General features: G+C 44.8%; 2 protein-coding genes across 4 annotated transcripts in view; one reads left to right on the forward strand and one right to left on the reverse strand.

Moving 5' to 3' along the window:
* Positions 1 to 19,420, reverse strand: part of RNF123 (ring finger protein 123) — a 92,953-nt gene that overhangs the window by 31,244 nt on the left and 42,289 nt on the right. For all 3 annotated transcript variants that reach the window (XM_063426545.1, XM_063426546.1, XM_063426544.1), the window contains exons 30-33: positions 9,943 to 10,030; positions 3,637 to 3,721; positions 3,386 to 3,525; positions 2,005 to 2,193 (exon numbers count right to left, since the gene is read on the reverse strand). In XM_063426545.1, coding sequence (XP_063282615.1) covers positions 2,005 to 2,193; positions 3,386 to 3,525; positions 3,637 to 3,721; positions 9,943 to 10,030 — 502 coding nt within the window. The remainder of the gene's footprint in view (positions 1 to 2,004; positions 2,194 to 3,385; positions 3,526 to 3,636; positions 3,722 to 9,942; positions 10,031 to 19,420) is intronic.
* Positions 1 to 19,420, forward strand: part of AMIGO3 (adhesion molecule with Ig like domain 3) — a 455,802-nt gene that overhangs the window by 8,641 nt on the left and 427,741 nt on the right. The gene's annotated exons all lie outside the window — the stretch shown is intronic.

Raw genomic sequence — 19,420 nt, forward strand, 5'->3', positions numbered from 1 at the left:
TTCGTTTTATTATAAGGATAGCAGCAGTATGAACATATAGGAAATCGAAAGATCAACAACCAAGGATCACTTACAACTTACACCTAAAAAACTAATCTTTCGAGGTTTGGACATTCAACCTGTAGATAAATGTATGAAAATAAGACCAGGTTTCCACCATATAAATCTATTCCACTGAAGCTTGAGAATCCCATGAGGCAGCAGCTAAAATTTTGGACCGTGTTTGGATGGTGACTTGCCTGAGAACAAATATTTTAAATGAGAAAGCCCTTATAAAGTTCTCCAACTCTTTTTGCACATTTAATTACTAGAAATGGATATCTCAAAATGCGTAAAAAGCAATCCTGAATCGGCTCAAGCATAGACTGACATAGCACAAATAAAAAACAAATTTAGGTCTCAAGTAGGTACAATGGATTGAATGGTTGGTCTGATGTTAGAGGTTTTTAGTGATCCTTGCAATGAGTGTCTCAGAAGAAAAATTCCCAGTCGAAAATTGACTGAAGGATTAGATCCGCACTTCGAGAGATGCTTGCCTCCAACATTTTTTCAATTCTGGTTTCAATGAGATTCCCCTGTACAAATGGTGGGCCCTATTTCACCACTGCAGTTTCATAACAGTGTTTCTCCAAATAGGCATGTTACAGTCTACAGAAAAAGGAGACTATTTACATTTTCCTATAATGTTATATTTAAGGGGTCTCATATGGGCAGTTGCAAGTTAGCCCAGAAGAACAATTTTGCTGTGAACTTGCTGGCCTTTGTCTGGAGAAGAAACATCTAATCCAGGATACCATTCATTAGTTTTGATGCAATTCGTACCTTTATACATCTGTTTTACCAGAACAGCCAGGGAAGAATTGAATAACCACACTTGTTCAAAAAGGTCATACAGAGAGTATGTCCGCACCCTTTGCCAAAGCAGATCCTCCTGCTACTTCTTGAAACCCTGTGAAGGTGGAGCACGTCGACGTCACGTCGGAATGTGACGTGGTGTTGCGTGCCTCCATGCACCTCCAGGTACTCCACTGTCCAGCTGCAGCCATCGTAACACTGACAGACACACACACACACACACACACAAACTCACTGACAGACACACACACACACACAGACACCCATACATTCACTGACCGACACACAAACTCACTGACAGACACACAAACACAAACTCACTGACAGACACACAAACACACTCACATTCTTGCACACGCTCACATCATTCCTTGTGGTCCAGTGGGAATCTTCTATCTGTAGATCTCCTCCCTGCTCCTCACAGCTCCCTTGCGTGCAGTTTAGTGATGCCGGGTGCAGGAATCTGATGTCATATTCCGGCACCCAGCATCACTATAGACAGCATGCACGAGGGAACAGTGAGGAGCAGGAAGACGGAGCTCCCTCGATGCCGCCAGCGTCCTGCTACCTTCCTGGCCGGGTAAATTTTAGCAGAGTAGGCACCTGCAATGTGGGAAAAAAGCAGGTGCCTACTCTGCTTTAACCCCAAGCATGTACTCGTGGCTCACGGGCCGCAAAGATGTCCATTGTGGGCCACGAGTTTGACATGCTTGCCGTAGACGGTTCCACTGCCGGTCGTATACACGATAAAGACAAGCACTGCACTCTAAATGAGACCGGACCAGAGGTGTACAAGGCAGCCCCTGATCTAGATTAAAATAAAAATGCAAGTGCTATCTGAAATTATCTGTCCTGTACAAGGACAGGCAGAGATGGGGTTTGTGTCTTTTGGGGATTTTTTATCATGCTGGAAGGTAATCTTTTGTTGTATCCCTGTATATCTAATTGTTTCAATGACTTTTAGTGAGTGATCCTTGTTCAGGGACAACATTAAGGGAAAACGGTTACTGCTATTCATATAAAAAAAGAAAATAACATTTCAGCTCGACACACTTAAGGTTTCACATATAGGCAAGATGTTAAAGCAAAATACATTCTTAAAATCAGCAAGTTATTTCACAAGTGAAATTAAACGACAGTGATCAGCACCTGAGCCAAACGTCTGAGGAGGAGCTCCGAAGCAGACCGACTCCAGTCAAGGAAAATATCAGGGACCAAAGTAACTGTCATTTCCAGAACTCTGAGGAGGCTCACAGACAGGTCGAAGCAGGTAGCACAAACTTTCAATTGTCTGCTGTCAACAAAGTTCCTTTCAAGACGTTCTGCAGCCTGCTGGATCTACAGAAGATGTAGAAGTTAAATTCTACTCATGGGACAGATCCTTCTTTACCAATCTAGACAGTATAAACATTCCATCATACGAATATAGAATTTCAAGAAAAAAAACAAAACTTTATTATTAAAAATACATGTATTACTGACTATGTAATACTGATGTATTATTTGGTAATTTACATGTAATAAAAAAACATTTTAAAAAGCATGATATCTTTAAGTCTTCTTTGATCAGAAATACAATTTGAATATCTGAAATTTTAAAGATAATAATCACCTGCGCATGGCGTATGGATTTGTGAATGAGCCCCAAGCTCTTTTTTTACCTACATGGTAGTTGGGATGTGTAAATGGTGCTTTTGATGAAAGAGGAATTAAAGATGACTGCCCCGGACGCAAGGGTAAACAGGAGAAATACTGATGACGTATGTATAATGAGATAATAAAGAGGCAATAATAAATTTATTTTAAATAATGAGTTTTCCTTTAAGTCCACGCCCCACTATATTTCTGATCTTCAACATTCTACAGTCATAATCCTCTCACCATCTGTGACCTCTCTGAATTATGAGGAGAACAATAGATGACAAAGAATTGTCAGTTTCTTTCCACCATACCTCTGATTACTAATCAAGCACAGATAGTTTATGTGAAATTTGACCCCAAGTTATAAATTCAATTATAGAAGAGATAATGCATTCAAAAATATTAGCAATAAATCCAATTTAAGAAAAAATGAAATCAGAAAAGTCTCATAGCTTTTAAAATGTCCTTTGGTGAATTGCATAGTAGCCTGCCTGACTGCCAATCAGGAGCCTTTCATTATGGTGTATGAGAACTAATCTTAGAATCTCCTGTCCAACAGGGAATTATGGGACAATTTGTTCATCTCCATCACACAGGATAGCAGCCATAACGGATAACAACTCAGATCAATATTTAGTAACCCAGACTATGTATTGCTCTTGAGAAAGTCACTTTGCTCTCCTAGGAAAACAGTGCGCACATTGGCACAGGTAACCTGTAACCAAGTCTTGCTAACAGAAAAGTGAGGAAAAGTTCCCAAAATATTCCAGTAAATACTTTTGTTTTCATGATGATTGCCCCACTTTAGGAACTTAACCCTAGTTAAACACTTCAACAGATTTCCTGCTGCTAATACTCTTGCCTAATGTTTGCAACTTCCATTTCCCACCTCTTGTATCATTCCAATAAATTCAGAAAACGCCCAGTTCAGCTGGTTCAGGACACTGTTCAGGAAGCTTGAAGCCAACTCTGGGTCCCCCCGGAGCAATTTTGCCATGTGGCTCTGCAGAAGAGTAGATGGACAGGGCTCTACAACAACAAGGAAAATACCTCAATGTTGGACAAACTCAATTCAGGAAGTAATCTGCAAATACATGTATTCATTTATTTAACCCATTCCAAAATTAAAGAAGGACTTACTCTGTAAGCTGGGGAGGTTGACATCCTCAGGTTTGGTTTTCAACAGGTGTGGAAGTCTTGTGTATCTGTAACCAAATCCACAACCCTGGTCGAGGAAGAGGAACAAAGACGATTTGTAGTTAATCATAGCCATTTGGAAACGGTAAAAACACAACAACACAGGAGGGAAGTCAATACAAATGGAATGGAAATCGGTCTATTCACTGCTTTTTAACAATATTTAACATATTTATAGAAAGGATCTTTAAATTTTGAATGCTTTATACTACTCTGCCTTTCTTCTCGCTTTATGTAACAAATTATAAATAGTATAGAGACCTTAAAGCGGCAGTGTCATGGCCGCATCTTTTTATTTTCCCCCCATCTTTTTTTTTTTTTTTAAACCCCCCATGCCGACACCACTATATTTTATTATCCCATTAGTCACCTTTAAATGCCCCTAGGCATGAAGCAGCAACATTACATATTAATGCAACAGTTTGTCCAAATGTACACCAATATCAGAAATACATTTTCTATGATGTCCCTCACAATCTTTTCGATCAACTGTATTACACCTGCTACCCTTTGTTTTAATGCCCCTTATCTGATTGTAAATTTATAGGCAGTCTTGCATTTCACTTTGTGCCACAAATACTGGCTTAAAGCCCACTGCCCGGTTCTTATTTTGTAGCAGTCAGTCTAGCAGTAATACAGGGCTCTGTAGAAGTCAGGACTGTTGGTGGAACATGAGGACTTGGTTTTTGTTGCCTCTAAGGCAGTGGCATCAAACTAGGTCTTCAAGAAAAACCCAAAACGCTAACAAAAATAATAAACCCCTATTGCTATTGTAAACTGATAAGGCCACTAAATAATCTGTGAGCTCAGAATCACAACCCAAAAGTTTAGTTATAAGTGCAGAGTGAAATAAAAAAGGGATATAAATTACCCAACGCATTAGATTCACTTAGTACTTGATTGCCATTTACATTTGGTAAAGCGCCTCCTATTAGCTTCAGTTGTGGTTTTTATAATAAAGTCAGCCTAAAAAAAAAAATACCATCTGCATATATCCTTTGAAGCTTGGTATGCAAGTACATTTAAAAAATGAGTGAGCAATACATTGGTTATATTCATATAAGATTTTATACTTTTTTTATATATATATATTTTAGAGGGTTTTTTTGTTTAGATTTCTCGTTGGTTATATGGAAATTTAAGTAGAAGCGCACTCTCTTCATTTTTTTTATATAATAAATACCATCAAGCACCAGGAAACAAAGGGTTCCCTTTATTCGCCCTTCCTTTTTCTTCTGTTGGAGCGATGTCTTATAAGAGTTCTGTGCCAGAGAAAGCACTTACTTTCAAAATGCCAAGCGTTAAAAGTCTATGCTAAAGCCAATTATTCAGCAAAGATTTAAAACCACGGCCTAAAGCTTTTATAGTGAGCAAGCAGGTAATTACCAATGCAAAATGTGGGGGTAAAAAACATGCATAGCTTGCAATTTTATTGATAATACTCTAATACAGTCAGAAGTATTAAGACTTTTAGTAAATATTTTATAAATGGTCAATCGAATCGTGTGGCTGTGTCCAGAATGTAATTACTCCTGCAATATTATGCAGACAGTAACTAAATGTTACTACGATATTCTTTAGACAAAGGTGCAGCAGTAAAAATAAATAAATAAATAAATAAAAAATAAAAAACACCCCTTGCTTAAAAATATAATAAACACACTTTTAAGGAAAGGGCAGATTTAACTGGCTAACGGTTTTGCAGACCTGTGTTTTGGGTGCTTGCCTACTGCCTTTTGTCCTATATCTAACTGCCTTTTTTGTGGTTAAAGGGACCATCTGGGCACCATAACAACTTCATAGATATGATGATGTTATGGTGCTAGGAGGTCCCTGGTGACTGTTTACATTTAGGGCTTAATAAACCATTACTGTAAGGTTTTACCACAAAGTGTTAAATGAGCGATAGTTAACTCTGCCCTCACCTTCTACTTTTGGCCGAGGCTTGGAAGCCTCAGACAGGGGCACCAGTGATTGGCTAAGAGCGTCGTCGACACTCTAAGCCAATCGGTAGCTCCCTATTCACAAAACGGCTTTTGAGACAGAAATATGTTTCTCTAGCCGTATTTTTTAAGTTTGCTTTCATCTGGTCACAAGTGTGTGTGATAGGATAGCACCAGTGCAGGTGCCCCAGTGCTTTGGCAACCATCTTGCATTAGGCGCCATTATCCCACTCCAGCATGCTATACTCCATTCATTTCTATTAACCCTGATGTTGGTTACTCAACTAGACTTTAGTTCTATAAGCCCACTCCTACACACTTTAATCCCTTTCTAAACATTGAGGTTCTGGAAATTTCAATAAGATCCTGTCAATGTCTGTATGTTGTGGGTGGCGCACAAGAATTGTGTCAACCCGAGCAACAAACAAAACAGCTTTAAAGCAGTGTATTGGCAACAATGAAATAGAACAAAGTTACGGTCAACAAACAAGAAAAAATAAATAAAAATTAAACGAAGGGATAGGCCTGTAAATACACACTTCCCTTTTTATAGCTCTTTTTGTTTTTATACATGGAATTTTGAATTTTACTTTGTTTTCAACTTTCAGTAAGATTATAATACTGGGCTTTGCAGTTATTAATAAAGGAAGCTAGTGAATCAAGCAATATGACATGGATCAGTAATGTCAGATTATTATTATTTTTTTTACATTCTTTATTTTTGTGGATAAAGCATGATGTTACAATATTACATGTTTGGCAATATAATGAACAAACAACACAGTAATTTCAACATGTTGCGGGGACTATCCATTTTTATAGTTTTAATAGCTTTTACAGCCCTCTCTTGCCTGTTCTCATGCGGGGGTTTGGTGATGTGCAGGGGGGCTCCTTTCCTATGGAGGTGGGTGCCCTTATGCTCGTTATTGTGAATTTACGTGTGGCATTAACGAATGGCATGTCTGGGAGGGTGATCTGCTGGTGAAGCTCGGTTGGTGCTGTGGGTGCCCAAATGCTTACTAGTGGCATGGTATATGTGGCTTGGGCCTAAGGCACGTCTATAAGTGTGGGTACCTGGCATGGTTCCTGACGGACCTGTGCATAGGGCTTAGTGCTATAATTGCGTGAAAAAGCTGTATTCGCTTACCGAGTGTGAGGGATACGGGCAGTATTAACTCTGCTTTATGCACTCAAAATAAGGGGGGGAGGGGAATTAGCTTGGTCATATAACCTGAGCCGTAGCTTACGGAGCCAGTGGGAGGAATTTATCTAAGAAGGGGGATTAACAGTCCAGGGAACTGTTGGTGCTCCTGCTGTCTACAACAGGAAGAGATACATGGAACTTGCGTGGCTGTAACTGTATCAGGTAGGCAGGGAAGCAACTTGCGGACACTCTCCTCTGGGCACCACAGTCCAAGGTGGTCGAGCTGTTTCTTGTGCTGCTTGCGCCAGTATGCCCAATGGTCTGAGGAATGCCGGTATTTCAGAAGTGTGTAGTAGCTTGTATGTCACGCCAGCCTTGTCCGCTTGTAGTCTGCGTGGGCCCCACTTGTAGGGGATGGCTTGATCCCATAGTAGTTGTGTGACCTGACGAAACGATTTCCTCCACTGTATAGTGTGTCTTGAATAGTCTCTGTAAAATGCTAGTTGTGCCCCTTCAAAACGGCACTGTGGGAGAGTCTCTCGTAGCCCCCATAAGTATTCCTCGGTCAGAGTCTCTCACAAATTTTATCAGGACGTCGCTAACTCCTTCTTGTGGCGTAGAGGTCGCCCTGGAGAGCCTGAAGCAGGAGTCAATCATTACCTGCTTTGCATGCCGTGGTGTCAGCAGCGTGGCGATGAGCCGTCGGCAGAAATGTGGCAGTTCGGTGCCAGAGATGGTCTCTGGTACTCCCCGGACCCTCAGGTTCCGTGCCTTGTGCCTGTCTTCCATGTCCGCCAGTTGTGCTTGCTGGTCGACACACTGCTTGCGCAGGGCGTTCAGTGCGGCATTTTGCACCAGCGTTGTACCTTTCGCACCCTCCTCCACTGCTGCCACCCTGTTGGTTAGCGTAGCAATATCCTCCCTCACCATTGCCGTATCTGCCTGAAACATGATCTTGATTTCTTTCACCAGGGCTTTGATATCCGCTTTGGTGGCGGGTGCTGAGTCTCCCTGATCCAGGGGTCCCTGAGGTGTCTGGCGCCCTAGGCTCAGTATGGAGGGTTCCATGTAGTGGCTATCCTCGTCTGAGGATTGGGAGGTGTAAGCCTCCTGCGCCATCTTAGGATTTGCCGGCCGCGTGGCTGCGCGAAGAAAAGCCCCGATATCTCCAGATCCTGCGCTCGGATCTGCCCGCTGTTTTTTGTTTTTCTTCCCCATGATACAGGGAGTCCGTGCCCCGTCTTTGGTGAGCTGGTGAGCCGGTATTTATCGCCTCTGGGCAGTATTTTTCGGCTCGATGCACGGAGCAGCAGTGCTGTGCGACTATCCTGCTTGGGTTCTGGCTCCACCCCCCCCCCCCCCAGATTATTTTATGAGTAGGCTATAACTAGCAAGAAAGATTTAAAAATAACCTTTTGTATACTTCCTGCAATATTGTACTTCCTATATTACTAGCTATTTTCCATCTATAAACATGTCTTAGGGGATCACAAGGAAAGAGACAGAAAGGGCAATGTTATGGAAATCTGCCCTCTCAAGCCATCAGCGGTTCAAAATGTAATTATATCCCCCCTACTTTAGCACAGGTGTGTTCATTAGTAATTAGGGCCACAAGAACAGGTCTGAAGAACATTAGAGCAACCTTAGAGCTGTTCTACTTAAAGCTGTGGGGCTGGGCACTCAAATGACAGATGGAATTTAAGGTAGATAAATGCAAAGTTATGCATTTCATGGTACAGAATGCACAAGAAGCAACGTATACCCTAAACTGTAATGAATTAGGGACAACACATGAGAATGATTTAGGAATTGTTATAGACAACAAACTAGGCAACAATGTGTAATGTCAATCAGCAGTTGCCAAGACCAGTAAGATATTGTCATGTATAAAACGGGGCATTAACTCTTGGGATGAAAATATAATTTTGCCTTTTTATAAATCAATAGTAAGACCACCCCTTGAATATGCTGTGCAATTGTGGGCACCTGTTCTAAAGATGAATTAAAGCACTAGAAAAATTGTAGTGGTAAGCTACAAAAATGAATAAATGGAATGGAACATTTTAGTTATGAAGAAAGGTTAACAAAGTTAAATCTGTTTAGTTTAGAGAAGCAGCACCTCAGAGGGAATATGATAGCATTATACAAATATATCCAGGACCAAAACAAACTATTTTCAGGAAATCTATTCATAAACAAGACAATACATAGGACACAAGGTCACACAATTAAACTGGAAGAAGGGAGATTTAGTCCAAGGCAAATCACAGGGTTTTTTATAGCAAGAACAATAATGATGTGGAATTATCTGCGGAGGTAGAGGTAGTTTTATCAGATTATGTACAGATGTTTAAACAGTAACTGGATAAATACTAATGAGAACATAAAACTCAAGGATATAATTTTTAATTTGTGGTGCAATAGCTTCTTGATGCAAAGAGATATCGGACTGCCATCCTTGGGTCGAGAAGGAAGTTTTTTGCAATAGTGGAAAGTACATTAAACTGGGTTTTCCTTTGCCTTATTTTGGGACAAGAGCAAAAACAGATGTGAGAAAGGCTGAACTTGATGGACTGATGTCTCTTTTCAGCTATGTAACTGTCATTTTGAGAATTTAATACATTTTTTTTTATCTTAAACTGTCTGTGGGTTTGAAAACCAGCAAAAGAAGTCAAACTCTGCATAGTTATTAGGTGAACCTTCCCAATGACATCAGTTACAAATGACCAACAGCCCTTATTTTATCAAATCATGTGCAGCAGATGTCTCCGCACATGTTCGTTGAACTTATTATATGGCACATGTACAGTGCAACTCCAGAATACTTTATCAATTCTGACTCACAGACACTGCACTGTGGCAATATACAGAGTTATTCACTAAACACTGAATATTACCCTACAGTGGCTCGGATTTAAGTCACCATTAAAGCCCATGTCAATTTTTGTAGATAACTCACATGGAAAGCTTATTAAATCAAGGCCTATATCTGAATGGCAAACATTAGGGAAAACATAGCTGCTCTGGAAAACTTTTCCAACTCTGGTTTAGTCACAGCTTGGCTGTTGTAGACTGAACTATGCATTTCAGATTTGATTAACATTCACAGTTTAGTGGCTAAACCTGTTTTATGTTACTGTACATTTCATCCCATGCACTTACCCGCCAGAGCCTCACAAGGATCCAGTTTGTCTGAGCCCATGGTCTTTGTTCATAGGGGGCCAGCAGATTCTTCATCATACTAATTTGTCTGCACAAAGAGGAACCAAAGTCATTGATGTGTGATTTAGTATATATTTTATATAGCTCAAATATATCCCATAGCATTGTACAATGAGAATATAAAACGTCAAGAGATAAGTTAAGGTGAACAGAACACAGGCCGGTTTATTAACTACAGTGAGAATTGAAAGTGAATTCAATCTAAAGGCGAGAGAAGCCAAAGTTTGATAAGCATAGCTTTGACTTAGAGAATTTGTCCAGTTTGGGTATTTTGACCTTAACCTCCATGGCGGTCTGATTTTCTCCGTATGTTTTTTAATATTAAAGCGGTATATTGTTTTTACAATGTATTGTGTGTATATGTATTTAAAATTTTTATTTTATTTTATTTTTTTATTTCCTGCCTGGTTCCGCCAAGTGGCACTCGCAGGAAAAGGGAACCCGGAAGACGGATGCCAGCGTTGGGCGGAGGACACCAGGGGCTTATAGGGACAAGGGAAGTGATACTACAGTGTAATCCCGAGCATGGCTTGGGGTTACCGCTTTTGGTACTGAAAATTAACCCAGAGATAGGCTCGGGATTACCGCCAGGGAGGTTAAATCTGAAATTTACTGTGAATTCTCCCTTAGTAAATAAATTCAACAGTGAGGAAAGATCTTTGCAAATTCCCCTACAAACAAAATGCAATCAATACTTTTATCGGTTTGGTTTGGTTTTTGGATGTTTATTTTTTTTAACTGTATTAAAGATAGAAAAATGGGAATAGATTCAAATTGAGAGCAAGTTTGTTTAGTGCAAAATATAGAATAGAACATAAAGCAAGAAGTCATGTTACAATTACAAAGAAACACTTTAAAAAGAAAAAAAAACTGAAACCAGCATGGCGGCAGGACGCATCTCGGAGGAGCTCCTCCACCAATATGCCAAAAAAGGCATTTTACAACCAACTATTAATCGTTCTGAACTACTGTAGTTGATACCCAAGCTATCTGCCTTAGCTACAAAGCGAGAAGGGGGCTGGCGACCCGAGGTACCTGTCCTGCCACACCCGTGGGAAAAGCGGCCCGGTGGGCGCCAGGCGGGGGAAGCGGCCGATCCCCCGCTTCGAAGAAACCGAGCTGCAGATAAGCATAGACCTATGCCCCGAACCCCCCCCCCCCCCCCCTGGACCGGAGGGGGTGATCCCGGTCCCCCCGCAGAGGGCTGCGCAACCCCAGCAATCAAGCTCCCGACTACGGGTGCACCCAGCGGCGGCAACGCCAAAATGGCGGATACCACATGGATCCCAGCACCTAACTCAGTGCTCGAAGACATACTTGTCCGGCTAGACAATAGGTTCCTGGAATTTTGGCGGAGACTAGAAAGCGTGATGAGTGTGCCTACCGCTGTACAGACAGCTGCTCCCTCACACCAGGGCCCACCGCGAAAGCCTGCAACTCCACCTAGAAGGAACCACCCCACACGACGTCTGCACAAACGGCGGGCACAGCTCAAGCGACGGACATCCAGAAGGCCCCACACGAGGAGGCTGACACAGAGATCAGCATTATCTCAAACCCGGCGGACGACAACTGCGATCCAGCACTATCACCAGACACCCACTGGACTTACCCTGCCAAGCCCCCCAGGGCGAGGGTCCCAGAAAAAGCGAGACAGACCACAGGAATCCGGAGGAATAGAAACACCGCTAATGGCGGTCAGCCGCAGCGTACAGCTAAATGCCCTCAAAACACAGCGTCAAGCAATTGGAGCCCGGCGGGGCCTTTCATCCCAAAGAGCTGCGGACGGACTTAAGCATCTACCTGCTGACAGCCTCCCGTCCCTGGGCATCGGCTGAAGATATTATTTTATTTTACCAGCCCCCATCCTGGCGGACGGAGCGGGACTTAATCTGTGTATATGCCAATATAACTGGATGGACACATAGCAGTATTCTTGTCTGCTCTCTTATTATCACAGCACACATAACTCTTTGTTTATCAGGATGCTTGCACTTTGCATATCTCCATTAGCCCACTATAGACTGGCTCTAAATTACAAGACGGCGCTGCATTATTACTATTATTTGTAATCTAATAGTCTAATTTGTTAATCATTTGAACCTAGCCTAAGTAGTTAATACCGATGATCTTTTCTTAATAGTCTCTCTGCCCACTAACCCTCATAGCAGGGCTCTGACCAGTAGTAACAAGCCTGCCATACCTCCCAGAGTTTTCTGCCCTGGTATTGTTACACATGTTGTTTGCATTATTGTTTGTATTGTTTGTATTTCCATTAAGTGTTGCCCTATTTATTATTATGTGAAGCATTAACCTGGAGGCAGGCTTTGAGGGAACACCTCTGGCTCAGAATTACAACAACTGCTTAGCTAAATATCCCCAGAGCAGTTAGCTCGACCCCAGGGTCTTCATAATAACTCTTGTCTGCTCAGCATGTACCCGAACAACTAATATTTAAATTTAAACAAACCCCCCCACAAACTACCTGGTTGGTTGGAATGATGTACCATTTAACATGATACCACTCCTGACAACTCAATTCATAGTCTTTGATTGTCATACTGATTCCGACAATGTTGTCGCTAGAAGTCCTGTGTCAACACGTATAATGCAGCTATGTTTAAGGGTGTAAAGCCTTGGGGGTCAAATATACTAGCCATTTAGGGCGGCCAGATTTCTCATCTGCCTACCTAATATATTTAACAAGAAATTCTCATGTCTGCTATATCCTACGATTGAATCATCAGCCTTGTTTTCCATGCAGACTTGTATGTCCCAGCATTCATTATACTGCAATAGTGTACAGCTAAGCAACCTTAACTCATCCACATGCTACACTACAAGGCAGTAAATATTAATCAATGTTAAGCCTGTTATATTGTTTGTATTTACAAAATGTGCACGCATTCATGCCACTGCTCAATTTATATGAATATATATGTACGCTGTTGTGGCGATTAAAATGTCATGTACCGGAAGCCGAGGAAGATGGCGGCGTGAACCCGGAGCTCCCCGCAAGGCTCATAGCAAATCCTCGCCAGTAGCACCCAATTGCCCCGAAAATGGGCAAATCACAGAAGGCAACACAAGCCTCGAAGCCCGCAGACACCCCGAGGGGAACATCGAACCCCTCCATGCGGCGATTCCTGACAAATCAAGCCGATGGAGAAACACAGGCCTCCACTGACTCGTTAGCCACGGGAGAGACCCTCCCGACACCGATATTGAGTGGGGATGACACACAAGTAGAGAAACCACTGCATCACCCCTCAGAGCCGAACCCGGAATGGCTATCCATCCTCCGCAATTTACCTACCAAGGCAGACCTGACAGAGGCAAACAATAGCCTCCGGGCATCCATCACTGCGGAACTACAGGCCATGCGGGAGGAGTTTTGCGGCCTAAGTCAAAGAGTCTCCCAGATTGAAGCGGACTGCGACCACATGCAGGCGGCGCAGTCTGCCAACACGGACGCCATACAACTCTCCACCCAGCGACTCCAGCAGATGGCACATCATTTGGAGGACCTCGATAACCGAGGTAGACGACAGAATATTAGAGTCAGGGGGATCCCTGAAGATGCCGATGAAGTTGCCCCAATACAGGAAACCCTCATGGGTCTCTTTAACAATATACTGGGCCGCGCCCAGCAGGAACCTATCCACATGGTGAGAGCACATCGGGCACTGAGACCTAAAGGCCCTCCCGGGAGCCTGCCAAGAGACGCCATATGCTGCCTCACGGACTATCACTTAAAAGAGGAAATTTTACGCAAAGCCAGGGAATCCAACAGAATACTATTGGGCAACACAGAGGTCCAACTGTACCCGGATCTCTCTCCTACCACCCTTGCCTATCGTAGAGCTTTACGTCCATTTACTAGACAACTACAGGCCAATAGGATCAAGTACCGCTGGTGCTTCCCGACCGGATTACAGGTTCACACGCATAGAGGCCCATACATGATAAAGGACTATGCCGATATAGAGGAACTGGGGAGAGAACTCCAGATCACACCAGCCCCTCTACAATGGCCAGATCCCTTAGTCCTCTATACACCCACCCAGGGCCCGAAACCACGAACGGCAAGTAACCAACCCCCAAGGATCACTCGACAACAAGCGACCGGCCCACGTGGCCTCTGAAAAGGGGTACAGCCAGCCATTATCAGGACTTAATTCGACTCGACCCCCCCTACTGGGAACAAACTCCACCTTGCTGAACTCCATCCCTCCCCGCCAACGGACTCGCACAGACCGAGAAGAACTTCAGCATGACCTACACAGACTGGAGGTAACCCGTCGCATGGGAGGGCACCTTTTACATGCAGGCAAGTGGCCTACTCTCGCAAGTTACAGACCCAAGGACTATGGCGCAAAGACATTTTGCTATGGGCACCATGACTCACACCTCTAATCGCAAGTATCACACTTTACTGGCCGACAGGCCTGAGAGACTTTTATTGCTCATGTGTAACCCTGCTTACAAACTGCTAACTACCCTATGAATGCCACAACGTGGGGACATGGGGAGGAGGGTGGGAGGGACGGATAACAAGGGCTCGAAGATAATCAGGGGCCAGCTATAGGGGAGGCGAGAAGGGAGGGAAGACCGGGATGGGCAACCGTCCCCCCCCATGAAGGCCTTGTGATGACCTGGACAGGAGCAGGCTGGAGGGACGGGGGCCCACCTCGCTCAGACCCCTGGCACGTGCACACAGATAGAATTGGGCTCCAAGCAGGGTACGATCTCTAAATAGGATACGAGTTGAGGGGCTGCTTCATTGTGGTGGGAGGGGAGGGGGTGAGAGGGAGGTGGCCACCCAAGGGCTCAAAGATAAGATGGTTACACAGGAGCCGGGAGGTACTTTTATATGACTAAATCTCAACAGATAGAACGGGGAGCTGATGGGTAGGGATGGGAGGGGAATGGGAATCCCAGGGGGTGGGGGACGGGTCGACAAGCAACACATTGATGCCTCCATAGGTGAACGGAGGAATTAGAATGCAGATGACAACCTAAGAGGGCATAAGGCTAATAACTGACAATGCATGTTGTTATTTACACTGTTACTGTTTTCCTTTATGTTAATTATTATGTTATATGATATACGTTGCTACAGTCACATCTGTCCACTGGCGAGGACACGAGAAGCATACACGATCGTACAGAGCCACAAAAGGGACACCTAGGGACTAGGTGAGGGACACTAGGTCACACCAGAGGGAGACTCGCGGAGCGAGCGACCAGGACACTTCCATACACACGTTGAGGCCTAGGCCTTCCAGCCACACCCACGAGGGACAGGCGTCACTCACAAGGGGTCGAAGTTTAACACCTAGGGGCGGCCGAGAGCCCTCACGACCACCGAGACGCTAACACCCTAACGCCGAACAGACGGCGGACACCCCACACTGTACACTCACAAACACCTCAAACACTACACACACTCAATTTAGCTTCCGGCCTGGGACTGCCGGGTCCGAGGACCGGATAGACATAGCGCAAAATGTCGTTGACCCCGGCTAACCTCACACTTATAACCGTAAATGCAAGAGGCCTGAACAAACCTGAAAAGAGGTCAACAGCCCTGAAAGATTTTCACGCCGCTAGGGCATCCATAGTATTTATCCAAGAGACGCACTTCAGAGAGGGAGCAAGACCGAAGCTACATAATCACCATTATCCCACAGGCTACTATAGCGACTATCACGGGGGGAAGGCCAGGGGAACAGCAATTTTGATACACAGAGGAATCCCGTTTCAGGAACTGGGCCTACAGACGGACAGGGAGGGGAGATATGTTCTCCTCAAGGGAACGATAGCGGGTCAGACATATACCTTCGCCAACATATATGCCCCCAACCAGAGGCATCACAAATTCCTGGCAGGAATACTCCGCAAGATACAGGGGTTTGCGGAGGGTACACTGATCGTAGGAGGGGACTTCAACATTGCCCTAGACCCTAAATGGGACACGTCCACGGGCACATCCCACATACCCATACAACACCTAAACACGCTCAAACGCCTCATATCCAAATACACACTAGTAGACAGTTGGAGAGCCCACCACCCAGACGAGAGGGACTATACGTTCTACTCCCACCCACACAATTCCTATACCAGGATAGATTATTTCTTTATGACCCAATACCATCTCCCACTCGCCCTACGAGTAGAACACGGCACGGCCACCTGGTCGGACCATGCCCCCGTGACACTCACGATAAAATCCCCACTCTACAGACCCAAAGTCTCTAAGTGGCGACTCAACGAACACTTGCTCTCCGTACCGGAGGTAAAAGCGGAAATCGACACGGCTCTCCGTGACTATTTTGCCACAAACACCCCATCCCAAACATCCCCGACGATCATGTGGGAAGCACACAAGAGTGTGATTCGGGGCCACTTTATTCAAAAAAGCGCTAAACTAAAGAGACAAAGGGAGGCAGCCATGGCAGACACTCTGACAAAAATTAGGGAGATCGATAACCTGAACAAAGTCAACCAGACGCCCGACTCGCAAAGTCAACTACTCACACTACGCAGAGACCTGACCAAGATGCTCCAGACAAAATATCACAGAGATGCGCTGCGACATACCGCCTTTTTCGCACTACATGGCAACAAAAGTGGTAGGCTACTGGCACGGATGTTAGCCAAACGCAGACAACAGACGTACATTGACCGCATACGGGATGATAAGAACACATTACACAGACTGCCTTGCAAGATACAGGAAACAATCAGGGCATACTACGCTAACCTATACGCACTACACGGGCCACACACACACCAGGCAGACACAAGATTGGCGGATTCCATTGATGCATACCTGACACTCAACTCGACGCCTAAGATAGACAGGGATACGGCTGACCTACTAGACAGGGAGATCACATTAGACGAACTGACCACAGCAGTGAAACAGACGAAAACGGGCAAAAGCCCGGGCCCAGATGGCTTACCACTATGCTATTACAAGGCGTACGCTGACATACTATATGCCCCACTCATATTGACGTTTAACGCCATAAAAGAGGATCACCCACTCCCCAAGCAATCCCTGGCAGCGCACATCACTATTATCCCAAAGGAAGGAAAGGATAGGGAACACTGCGGAAGCTACCGCCCTATTTCCCTAATAAACAGCGACCTCAAACTCTTGACTAAGATATTAGCGAATAGACTACAATCACATATACCCACTCTGATACACCCGGACCAGGTGGGGTTTGTACACGGGAGGGAGGCGCGAGAAAACACCATGCGCACCCTTACATTGATGCATAGAGGCGCGCGCACTGCCGGTGGCCTTCTCCTGCTATCCACGGACGCGGAGAAGGCCTTCGACAGGGTGGGCTGGAAATACTTATTCCGGACCCTCGCCCACATAGGCCTGGGCACGGGCATCAGGGGCTGGATAGAAGCTCTGTATGCGCAACCATCCGCGCAGGTGATTGTAAATGGAGCCCCTTCGGAATCATTCGATATATTAAATGGTACGCGCCAGGGATGCCCCCTGTCACCGATCCTCTTCGTCCTAGCCCTGGAGCCACTACTGGTGGCTATTAGAAACAATCCGGACATAACGGGGATGAGGACGGGACCGATCCACCACAAGGTAGCGGCATATGCCGACGACCTACTATTCTACGTGACTAATCCCGAAATTTCACTCCCAAATATACTCAAAACATTGCAGGAATACGGGCGACTTTCTAATCTAAAAATCAATCTGAACAAATCATTCATACTAAACGTAAGCATCCCTGACAGACGGGCGGAAGCCCTGCGCCAACACCACTCGATCCAATGGGCGACTCAGAAGCTAAAATACTTAGGAGTCTGGTTGACAAGGAAGGCAGGGGACCTATTTAAAGTAAACTTTACTGACTTACTAACGAAAATGAGCACAGAGATGCAGGAATGGGCACACCCCCATATATCATGGTTAGGCCGCATTCAGGTGGTAAAGATGAATTTCCTACCGCGCCTGCTCTACCTGTTTCAAGCAATCCCAATACAGATCCCACGCACATATTTTGCCACACTACGCACAGCCATAATTCACTACGTGTGGAATGGGAAAAAACCCAGGGTCAACCATGCCCTCCTAACGCAGCCAAAGGACAGAGGTGGGCTGGCATTGCCGGATTTCACTCTGTACTACAGGGCATGCCACTTTCTACGGATAGTAGAATGGACCAAGACAGGTACACAAAAATTATGGAAACAGGTGGAGGAACATGAGGCGGGAATCCCGGTCGCAGTGCTGCCGTGGCTGCCACCTGACATATCGACAGGGCACACAACACACTCCCCATACACAAAAGCGACTCTATGGGAATGGAACCATGCCAAAGGGAAGCACGGTCTCACCACCTATCCCACCCCCGTACTACCTCTCACTTATAACCCCGACTTCCCCCCCGGAACAGACCCGAGAGCATTCAAGGACCTAATCCAAGATCCTCTACCCAGACTCATACACGTACTCACACCTAGAGGCCCTAAGACCATAGACGACTTACATGGACAGCCGGAACACACCTTCTTAACACACCTCAAATACAGGCAAATAAGGAGCTACATAACCTCCCTCCCTCAGGGTCCCATACTTACAAGGGCAACCACCACTTTTGAGAATCTCTGCATGGACCCCCACCCATTGACACATGGAATATCCGTCTTATACACCCTACTACTAACACTTACGCCAGTAGAACAACCACGATTTATGGGGAAATGGGAGGCAACACTAGGCCACACAATAGATAAAGATGACTGGGAAAAAATTTGCTACCTCACACACCACTGTTCAAGCTTTAGCAAAACACAGGAAACGGCGTACAAGCTATTGACCCACTGGTACTACACTCCCGCAACACTACACACACGAATCCCGACACATTCCCCACTATGCTGGAGATGCGAAAAGGAACAGGGCACTCTCCTACATATATGGTGGGAATGCAAAAAGATTACCTCATACTGGAAAACCATACACCAAATCATTTGCCAATACACAGACGACCCGCCACCTTTCACCCCGGCAGCAATGCTGCTACATCACACACAGATCGCTAAGAACGCATACAAAAGATCGCTCACTATCCGCATTCTAAATGTAGCCAAGGCACTGATACCTCAATTCTGGAAGCAACCAGTCACTCCTCCCCTCAAGATATGGTTCACACGAATGGAGGAACTCAGATCCCTTGAGGAACTCCATAACACAGCAAATGACACCTTCCAAAAATACCTCAATACATGGACACACTGGATACTAAATTCTACCACGTCAGGTTTCCAAGAGATGATTATATCTCTACCAGACTCTTAACATGCAACGGCCGTACGAATACTAACCGCAGGAGGGAAAGAATCCCCAACACAGGGATACCCCACCACT

This window comes from Pelobates fuscus, chromosome 7 (genome assembly GCF_036172605.1).
Source record: "Pelobates fuscus isolate aPelFus1 chromosome 7, aPelFus1.pri, whole genome shotgun sequence".
NCBI classification, from domain to species: domain Eukaryota; kingdom Metazoa; phylum Chordata; class Amphibia; order Anura; family Pelobatidae; genus Pelobates; species Pelobates fuscus.